Genomic DNA, 10,979 nt, shown 5'->3' with positions numbered 1-10,979 from the left:
TCTCTATACCTCTCATGTTCAGGTGTTGCTCTTTGTTATTTTGAAAGATTCAATTCAACTTGAATGTAACAATGTAAACCACACACAAACTGAAATCCGGTTCAGTTAACTTCTACATGGTTTTTACTAAATGTTGAAGCTTCAAGAATCAGATGACAACGCTGATACAGAATTAAAAATCCTATTTAGAGTTGTCAACTGGGGTATATCAACACCTTTACCATAACCTTAACAACTTGGCGTTCATATTTTAATGATATGGTATGACAGAAAACATGTTAACAGCTTAACATCATGCAAAGACAAGTATTCAATTATTCTTTAGCACAAAATAAGCACATGACGACAACCCAGAGATGATGTACTTAGCTCATTATATGAACTTCCCTAACAAGAATATTAGACAGGATACAAATAATTATTTGACTCTGATTGTTGGAAGATAACCACACACTATTTTCTCATGTGCATCACTAGATTTTCACAGGCAGTGTACCGGGTTATAGCATGGTACGGCATGAAAGAGACAAGAACCTAACCTGAAAGTGTACATCAAGGTGGGTTGTATTTTCAAACTGGCCGTAATTATACAAGGAAAACGTATCCTATAACACACACTGCAAACTGAATAGCTATTTCACAGAGCAGCTATATATGCAATTGCAGTTTCAGAACACCACATTACAACTACGAGGTCCTTTCAAATCACTCCACATCACAATTGCTCGCGGGATCCTCTGATTTCTAGTAACCAGCACGCGAGGAACAGACAGGAGGTTAGGTGGAGTGTGGGCTGCGGCATTACCTTCTTGATGGAGGGGTCGAGCCACTCGTACCAGCGGGCCTTGCACTGCTTGGCGGACTTGCGGACGAGCAGCGAGGAGATGCGCGCCCACTGGTTCTTGCCGTACCTCATCACGACCGCCTTGAGGATCTCGTCCTCCGTGTTCTTCCACACGCCGCCCTTAATCATGATCCTCATCTTGGTTGGCTCCTCCCTTGCGGCCGAGCTCGGCCTACCGGATGTGCTCTCCTCCGCAGAGGGACTCCGCGGGATTTCAGTTCCGCCGCGCCCCCGGCCGGCCGGGCGGCTCCGGCGAGACGGCGATACCGGCGCCGGAAACCATAGCGGCCTCACGGGCGTGCGCGGGAGCGGGGGCCGACCTTGGGAGAGGAGGCGGGCGACGGCCTCGTCGGGGTCCATGCCGCACTCGCGCGGGCAGCGTAGATCTTGGCCTCTAGGTGGTGCACGATCTCCTTGAGACCACTGCACCCGGCTTCTTCGAGGCCTGTGGGACGGGGCCCGCGGCTACCTCCTCCGTGCCGCCGCCGCTCATCCTTGCCACCGGGATCCCTTCCGCCGCCGCCTAGGAAATCCCCTCGGTTGGGGGTTAAATTTGGTGGTTCCATGCGGTGGAGTATAGAGAGGAGGAGGAGGGTGTTTGGGGGCCATGGTCGAAATGGCGATCGGTCGCCGGAGTTGGCCGGGATCTAGGCCGGAGAGCGGCGGCGGCGGAAGGAACATGGAGATGAGGTAGGGTTTGGAGTGGTCCGGCCGGCGCGGGTCGGTCAGCTTTGTTGGGTCGGTCACGCGTGTGGCCCAAAAGTTTTGGGCGCGAATGGGAAAATCCTGGGCGGCAATTTCGGTTCTGTTTGGTGCGTTGGATGCTTCGGACGGTTGAGATCCAAGTTTTGGGTTGATCCTTGGTAGGTTGTTTCCTGCCTTCTGATTGGCTAGATTTTTTTTGGCCTTCTAATGACGTTTTGACCTAAATTGCAAATGACGTTTTTGCCCAATAACGTCACGATTTTCTAGGGTTTTGCCCCCTCCGAGTGGCCAAGGACGGTCAAAGCTAGGAACGTCATAAATCTATGACATTTTGATTTCCAGTCATAAAAAAAACGTCATATTATGGCAGATTTCTTGTAGTGAATCAAGGATAAATGCTTTGAAAATTAATGTTGCTGTGTTTAATGTCCTCTTTTAAAAACTATGATAATATCACAATTATGTTTCCAGTTTAGTCTTTTTTTTTGTTTGGGGATATAAAATGTTAGTCCGAGGTGCATTGCAAATGTTCAAGTACTAGTACAACACCAAATTAAAACTTAAAATCACTAGATGCATGTAGTATACTAACATTATGTTATGGAGTATAGCTATTACTACTTCCTCCAAAGAAAGGTGTCTTTAGATTTCTCTAAGCTTCAACGTATCTATACACTTTTTCCTAAGCAAGGACGGAGCCGTCAAGTAGTATTCACATGCATCCAAGATTTAATAAATCTAAGACAATTTTTTATAGACAGAGGCAGTAAAATTTTCTATACATTGATCAAACTTAATAAAAAATTGAACTAAGCCTAAAATTACACCGAAGTAGTACAAATTTACCGAGGCTGAAATGCCGAAATCAATCGGCAAATTTCGAAAGAAACGTGCGACTTGGCAGCCGTGAGCACCAACAAACCCAACCAAGTGCTCAGCACAACCGGCGAGCGGCCCGGTCGAGAGATCTGAGAATTCTGAACGCACTCCCCTACCGGAGATGGAGATCCCCGCCGCTGCCATCCACCGCCTCCAGTCCTCCATTCGCGAGGCCGCCTCCGCGCCTCCTCCCTCCCCCTCCCGCGCTCCCTTCCCCTCCTTCGCCGACGCCGTCGCCGCCTTCGACCCCGATGCGTCGCCGGAGCTCTTGTGCGGCCGCTGCGGCGCCGCGGGCGGCCTCCTCCGTGGCGCGCAGTCCGCCGTCTGCGCCTACTGTGGGTCTCCTAGGCGAGAGGAGGACGATGGTATCGCGTTCCGACGCAGTGCGGCCTACCGGTGGCTGCTCGGCTCTCTCCGGCTGGATGGATCCGTGAGCTCCTTTTCTCACCTCGTCGATCTGTTATGCTGCACTGTTTGGCGATCTAGTCGACTGCCGTTCGTTTCCAGCATCCAGGGAGACGTAAAGCCGTAGATTTGGCGTCTAAGTCTCTGCGCTTAGGATTTCTAGTGCCATGGCTTGAATGTGTGGTGTTGAAAGTAGGGAAGTAATAATAAGTGGAAAAGATTGGGATGCTTGTTTATAAAGCTGAGCCATGGAATTTAGCTTTACTTGCTATGTGCAAAAAAATTCATATTTTTTTAGCGCTATTGCAGTGTAGAGATAATTGATGTTTGGCGATCTTGTTGACTGCCGTTCGTTTCCAGCATCCAGGGAGAAGTAAAGCCGTAGATTTGGCGTCTAAGTCTCTGCGCTTAGGATTTCTAGTGCCATGGCTTGAATGTGTGGTGTTGAAAGTAGGGAAGTAATAATAAGTGGAAAAGATTGGGATGCTTGTTTATAAAGCTGTGCCATGGAATTTAGCTTTACTTGCTGTGTGCAAAAAAATTCATATTTTTTTAGCGCTATTGCAGTGTAGAGATGATTGCTGTTTCCTTTTCTTCCAAAGACCAAACCATAGACGTTTAAAAGAGAAATTGCGGAACCATAAACAGGTCTTTGGAGAAAATGTGGCGTACATTTGTGGAAATTGCGCTTCCCAATTTATAAGAAGTCAGGAGATAAATACTCTGCTAGGTCGCTAAGAGATTATGCTGTGATGCAAATAAGGCACATGTCATATTATTAAGCGCAGGACATGTTTTCTGACATGTGTTTTGTGTTAAATTTGGACTTCGATTTTTTTTTATTGGCAGTACAATTCGCCCTTTTTCTACAGTTATCATCTTATTATTTGTGGAAACAATGAGGGAAAACATTAGGATCATTTTGTTGTTCAGTTGTTGTGAGAAAGTGGTAAAGAATGCACTTGAATAATTAATACTCCCTCTGTACTGAATTACTTGTCGTATATTCGTCTAGACACGCATGTATCTCAACACGTTTTAGTGTATAGATACATGTGAATCTAGACAAATCTGTAACATCTATTTCGGTACAGAGGGAGTACATGTAATGATATAACAGGAAATCTGTTGCTATATCACCACTTTCCAGTCTTCAACACAGCCATTTCGTATGTTAGTAATTTTTTGTGCATGGTTCTTTGACGAAATAATTCAGACCATGGAATAATAATTGGCTGCTCACAAGGATTAGTTTATGTTAGCAATCCTTCCCAGTTTGCTAATTCATGATGCTACTGGTGAGCCTACCAAGATCAAATACACTAGATTTTGATACCTGTTTTGTGTAACTTACATTTGTGAGATATGAGTAGCCTAAGCGAAAATTTCTTGCTTGTGGACTTCTCTCCTGGAATGACTACCTGCACTTCCTTAGGTGAACTATCGAGCTAGAAGTTCCATACTTCAGTTATGTATGATATATAAACCTTATCTGTTTGCCAATGATGACCTTATAGCAGCATATTCTAGAGAATGTGACTTCAAGGGAGGGCGGGCCTGGCCACCTGGTGCAGCGGTAGAGCCTCACCGCCTGTGACCGAGAGGTCCCAGGTTCGAGTCGCGGTCTCCTCACATTGCACTTCGTGAGGGTAAGGCTTGCCACTAACACCTTCCCCAGACCGCGCACAGTGCGGGAGCTCTCAGCACTGGGTACGTCCTTTTGGAAAGACTTCAAGGGAATCCCCTACACAGTATAAATGTCAGAAACCTTGATTGCATCAAGTCGCAAGCTAGAAGCTTTTCTTAGTAAGCTGCATCTTAAATTACAGAGTTCTTGGGAACTGTTTGGCTCTTCGTAGTTATCTAAAGTAGAGAAGAAACATGCCTACTATCTAACAAGTCTTTTTTTTTTTTTGAGAAAACGCAATGACATTGCGTTTCCTTTCATTGCAAAGAAGAAGAGTTTTACAAGATCACACCCCACGAGGGAGGAGTGTTACAGCATACGAGATAGCGTTAGCTCAATGAACATCCCAATCTACTGGCAGGACGGCACGTAGCCCTAAAGCCCCCGCCCTAGCCCAGAGAGAAGCCAGGGCTGCTCGCCCTCAAAGACACAGGCATTACGGTGCTTCCACACCATCCATGGCAGCAAGAGCGTCATCCTTATTAACCTAGGGCTTGTTTGATTCAAAGGATTTGCATAGGAAATTTGTAGGATTAAATCCTATAGGAATATTTTCTATGATGGTTGGTTGATTTGTAGGATTGACTCCCATAGGAATTTTTCCTAAGGAGTTCTTTGCACTAGATTTCATAGGAAATCATACATCCATTTGCACCTCTTTTTCAGAAATCTTTGCTTTTCCTATAGTGGAATCAAACAAACTTTTCTTCCTATGAATTCATGTAAGGATTGGGTTGGGCATGACATTGCAATCCTACATTTTTCCTATTCCTATGGTTTTCCTATCCTAAGAATCAAACATTCCCTAGGATTGTAATCTGTTAGCACTTGGTGGTCTGTAAACCCAAAGTTCGTCCAACGGAACTTATGCCTCTTAGATACAATTGCTTTGACCATTACAACAAGTTCTGCCTTATGCAAGATTAATGGGGAAGCGTTTTCTCTTCCCCTTGTAAAAGTAATGGAGAAGCTGCCCTACAAGCTTCGGTCAAACAGTCCTTGTGGTACATATTTTCTGACTGAGAAGCTGAAACTCTCTAAACATATCATCATTGTGGCCTAAGCGCATGTATTTGTTATGACCATTTTTCCCAAACTTATTTTTTTCACTACGAATGCTAAAGATTTTGTACATAGTAGAAGAAAAAAAAGCTTTGTAGATATAATATTCAATCTGAAGCAGTGTTTGATGTCATGTCCATGTTGGATGGCACCGAAATATCTAGAGAACATCCACTGGTTGTCTAAAATGTTGTTTGAAAAATGGTTCATATTATTATATTACTTAGTATAAATTTGGCAATATGCTTATCTAGATGTGTTGTAATTTGACTAATACAGTAATATAGGAGTACTGTGTAGTTGTCTGGGTGCTTACTTGCTCGCTCACTGCACGGACACTTTAAAGCCATTTCTAGAGCATGAGCTCCATGTGCTATTGAGAACATGGATGTTGCTTACCATTGTAGTTTTGGAATCTGGATTATTTCAGTAAGCTTGAGCTCCCAATAAAGAATAAATTCGATTGTGGATAAAGCAAAGGCATCACTGTTGTTGGTAGTTACCTTCTTAAGATTTGCACTACAGTTCCATTTTGTCTTTAAACTGGATACAGTCTGATATCTGAATGTTTTCATTCAGGAACCTGTAGAATTTGATGGTGACTCCACGGATTCAAATAAAAGCAATGAGGCGCCAAAGAGCGGGGTGGTCTTATCTGATCTTCTGGACTTAAGACTTACTTTCCCCCCTGAGAATAGGGAAATATCCGGAAGTTCCATGAGCAACGAACAACCATCGGTTGCATCCACACTAAATTTGCCCGGTGTTAACCTGGACTCATTTTTCATTGAAAGAAAAGAGGAGACAGCTGCTGCAGCTCTTCCTGGAACTCATAATGTAGTGCAGGAAAAGCATAGCACACATCAAATGGAAACTACTACAGCCTTTGCAAATTGGGATGCTGACTTTCAGTCTACTGACTCAGAAAATGTTGTTGGAGACTCCAAGCAACTTGACCTATTTAAGGGAGCGCCAGTTGCCGAGTCTTCTATTTTTCCAGCTTCTGGGGCTGCCATCTCCCCGGTATTAGCTGCTGGAAATGAAATGGATTTGAGAAGTACTGGCCTAGAACATTCAGAAGATTTGGCTTCAGCAAGTGGCACAATTAATAAAGATAACCTTTTTATTCAAAAGTCTGTCCTGGCCATTGTCGAGAGTAACAGTGGGCTGGTTGCTGAAAACAGTGTTACTGAGTTCACTGGGTCCTCCCTTAACGAGAATTCAGTTCAGAGCAATCAATTGCATGGAAGGGGTGACAGCGGAGTCAGCATTGAGGAAGCTTTTGACGAGTGGCAAGAATTTACAGGAGGTGGAAATCAGGGCACACTATCAAATACCGGAGAACATACAGAGGGCGACTCCTCACAAATAAAAAGAACGGATTCCTTGGCAGTAAGAAGCATGGAATCATCTAATGATGTTGCAGGCAATTCTGATGATTGGCAAGCTTTTGCATCTATTTCTGCTGAAGGAGGAGATGTGATGAAACTGGTGGAAGGATCATCAAGTGGTGAAGGAGGCTGTGATTTTGGGAACCCTGTTACAGAAACATCAATCTCACCAGAACATTCTTTAGAAACTAATTCTGTTGATTTGTGGCCTGTTGGTAATGTCAAAGAACATACCACTACAGAAATTATTAAGCAAACTGATGATGCAAGTGATGACTGGCAAGATTTTACCACATCTGGCCAAGCAGAGGCTGCTTCATTCAATCAAGCTGGACAGCTGACGGAAGTTCCACATTTCAGTCACAGAGAAATGGATGTAGGCTCATGGTTCGCAGACAATAATACTAGGGAATCAACAAACATTGACTTAGTAAATGGGAATAAGATAACACTGGATGATTGGCAAGGTTTTGCTGGTTCAGATCAAACACAGCAAAGTTCATATAATGTAGGTGGAGAACTGACGGATATTTCATTTGAGCAGCATGAAGGAACTGGTCCTGTGCAACTATGGGCAAATGCCAGCAGTAATGCCACAAATACTGTTTCAACAAATATAAAAGACGATACATTTGATATCTGGCAAGATGTCACCACGTCAAGTCACCAACAAGAAAACATACCTAATGTTTGGAGAGAAGTGTCTGGTGTATCATCTGAGCCTGCTCAAGAAATTGACTCCAGGGATTTGTGGCTAACCAGCAATGTCAAGGAATCTAATAGTAGCAGCAAAGGTGCAAGTAGAATTGACGACTCATCTGATGGATGGCAAGATTTTGCTAGTTTTGGTCAAGCACAAGGAAATATAAAGATTCCTGTGGAAGTACAGTTCCAAAAAGATTTTTCAGGAATTGAACCTGTGAACTTGTGGTCTTCGAGCCATACGGAGCAATTTAAGAACCTTGAACAGATAAATCAAAATAATGATCCATTTGATGGCTGGCAAGATTTAAAAAATTCCACTCAATTGGAAACAAACTTGCAAGAACTGCCACATGATCCATTGTCTGACAAGCCCTCATTATCTGCGATTGATATACTAGGGCTGGAATCTGGGAACTATGCACAGTATGCTCCATCCCAAAGCCAAATAGATAAAAAGGATAATTCTATGGAAGCAAATGCAGTTCCATCTGGTGAACACTTGGAAAGGTTTGTGATGGCACACCTTTTAAGCTGAATGTGTATTCTTTTGTTCATGGTTTGTGGATGAGTCATAACTGTATTATTGATTAATTATGTTTTCTAAAGCCAAATGTGTAGGTCGTTTATAAATTACGGTTGACAAATTTATCATACAAATAGACGCTTCATGCAAAGGATAGACACATGGCACCATAAGTTGATTGCTGGATTCTATATTTTATTTTCTTTGATATTTTTATGCCATGGCCTAAGGTTTGGCATTTGTAGTCAACAACTAGTTATTCCTGCTTTGTACAGATAAATCAAAATAATGACCCACTCGAATCCTTTTGTTTGATTTCAAATTTCTGTCCAGTAAGCACCACTCTGTATCATGCCTATTGTTTACTGCACTTTGCTCTCTTTTATGTCTATTCATGCTTACAGCTGCCAGAATAATGTAGGAGATGATCGGTTGTGAGATATATTGCGGTTCATGTTGTATAGTGTTTAGTATCTCACTCAATCCCATTGGTGATAAATAATTCATCATATGTTGTATGTTTTCATTATGTGCAGGAGGAACATAATGCCACACATGGGTGATGATGATGCACTGTCTGCAGTATGGGCAACGAGTCATGAAAATAACTCCAGACCAAAATCAGAAGCTGGTAATTCAAATGTAGAGAAGTTGCTGTCTCAGATGCATGATCTATCTTTTATGTTGAAAGATGAACTTTCAGTACCTGATAAACCAGTGGATTCCTGAAGTTCATAGCAGCAATTTGTTATCTGCTACCTATCTGCCAAGACAGACTGATCGTGGAGCTGTAGCGTTTCCCTTGAGGAACCAGCCACGTGAAATATCTCACGTGGTCAATTTATGTGGCGAACAATCCTGTTTTCCATTGGAATGTGTGCCATTTATATCAGTGCATTGATCGGTGGAGGATTTGAGCAATTCTCTGTTCATTTCTCCAATTAGTTAGAAGAGAAGTGCAGACCCTGAGCCCCAGTTCTTATATTTTCTTTCTTTCTGTTACTGCTGAGTTGAGATTCGAGCGATGTTTTTTGTTCTGTACCTGCATGTATATGTAACATTTTCGGGCCTGTATATGTTGTATCGGAAGATTGAGACGATATGTCCAGCCTGTTCTGCTTTTATTTTTCTTCTTGAAAACATCCTGCTCTTTTTTTTGGAGGTTACAAGAATACTACGTGCAAATCTTACTCTGCTGATGGTAGCCTTGAAACATCATACCTTAGAGCATCATATTGCACCTTCCATGAATTGCAGGACAATCGACCATGTTTTGGGACCAAAAGAAGAAGGCGCATAAACAAAGGGAAGCACACAATAGAGTCGCTGACTTGTGCCAGCTGAAAGTACTATGTAATGACATCTTTAAGTTAGCTACTACATACAGTTCACAAACATGAAATTTAATGTTGGCTAAGATTTATGTGGCAATCCGGTCTAATTTGGCCTACATGTTACAGTTTAACAAGATCCCATTTGACTTTTAACAGGATCTCCAATTAAAATCGTTTTTTTTTTCCCGCCAAAGCAGAGATGAGTTCTGCCGTACATTATATATTTAAACAAAAACGCTCTAGATAGTCCAAATGATGTACTAGATGACTACACTATTGAAGAACTGGCGATGAATCTTTGGGTGCGCTCTGGATCTAGAAGGCACCACGACAGTAGGGTTGCATTATCAGCAAGATGTACTAGATGACTACACTATTGAAGAACTGGCGATGAATCTTTGGGTGCGCTCTGGATCTAGAAGGCACCACGACAGTAGGGTTGCATTATCAGCAAGCGTAGGAGAGAGATCAGGAATATCAAGATGAACCAGACAACCGCAAAATTTTACTCTTTTTTTAATGCAAAAGTTAAAGAGCTTGGTGATCAACTCCTAAATATCAGTCTTATGCAAACCTGTATGTGTGGGAGCTTTCAGCACCGGGTACGCTCTATGCAGACCCGTATGTATATCTGGCGTAGGAGTCCATATGAGACATTGTCGTACGTGGTCAACTATTATTACTTCACGGCACGATAATCTGCTTACATGTGATGTGTGAGGGACTTTTCCTGTTCTCATACATATGACGAAATACATGCATGCAAGTAGCAAAAGACATACATAATGAAATATTTTTGGATTTGCTATACCTAAAAAATGACGGAATTTTTAAACGTGAGGATTTTGGTTCCCCAGTTGGATTTCGAGACGTGTGTTTGACAACTTTCTGAAAAGATTTTCCCTGCATACGGGATCATATATACACTGATCTTCAAGACCCAAGTATCTCAAATAAAAAATTATCACTTCACACCACGATAATATAATAATCTGCTTACATGTGATGTGTGAGGGATTCTTTTTCTATTCTCATACATATGACAGAAATACATACATGCAAGTTGGAAAACATTTCTGAGTGAAAGAAACTCGTGATGAAATCTTTTTGGATTTGCTCTATCTAATTTTTAAAATCCATTGATCTCCAATGATTTTTCTTGCATATTGGAGCATATACACTGATCTTCAAGATCCATATATCGCAAAAAGAAAATTATTACTGTACTTCGCACCATGATAATAGAATAATCTGCTTACATGTGATGTGTGAGGGATTTTTTTTTCTATTCTCATACATATGACCAAATACGTACATGTAAGTTTGAAAACATTTCTGAGTGAAAGAAACACATGATGAAATATTTTTGGATTTGCTCTATCTACAATTAATATTCGTTGTTCTCCAAAGATTTTCCCTGCATATTGCAGCATATATACACCAA

At 42.2% G+C, this 10,979-nt stretch overlaps 1 protein-coding gene across 1 annotated transcript; it reads left to right on the top strand.

Annotated features, from left to right (window-relative positions):
- Positions 1–2,491: 2,491 nt before the first annotated feature.
- Positions 2,492–9,303, top strand: LOC124679385. The gene is made up of 3 exons (XM_047215175.1): positions 2,492–2,858; positions 6,162–8,185; positions 8,738–9,303. Exons 1-3 carry the CDS (start codon positions 2,550–2,552, stop codon positions 8,928–8,930), a joined length of 2,526 nt encoding a protein of 841 aa, XP_047071131.1. The 5' UTR covers positions 2,492–2,549; the 3' UTR covers positions 8,931–9,303.
- The last annotated feature ends 1,676 nt before the right edge of the window (positions 9,304–10,979 follow it).

This window comes from Lolium rigidum, chromosome 1 (assembly GCF_022539505.1).
Source record: "Lolium rigidum isolate FL_2022 chromosome 1, APGP_CSIRO_Lrig_0.1, whole genome shotgun sequence".
Lineage (NCBI taxonomy): Eukaryota > Viridiplantae > Streptophyta > Magnoliopsida > Poales > Poaceae > Lolium > Lolium rigidum.
This window is presented reverse-complemented; position numbering and strand designations above follow the sequence as displayed.

Coding starts and splice junctions, on each gene's coding strand:
- LOC124679385 (XM_047215175.1), top strand. CDS start 2,550: ATGGAGATCCCCGCCGCTGCCATCCACCGCCTCCAGTCCTCCATTCGC. Junction 2,859..6,161: donor CTCTCCGGCTGGATGGATCC/GTGAGCTCCTTT, acceptor GTTTTCATTCAG/GAACCTGTAGAATTTGATGG. Junction 8,186..8,737: donor TCTGGTGAACACTTGGAAAG/GTTTGTGATGGC, acceptor CATTATGTGCAG/GAGGAACATAATGCCACACA.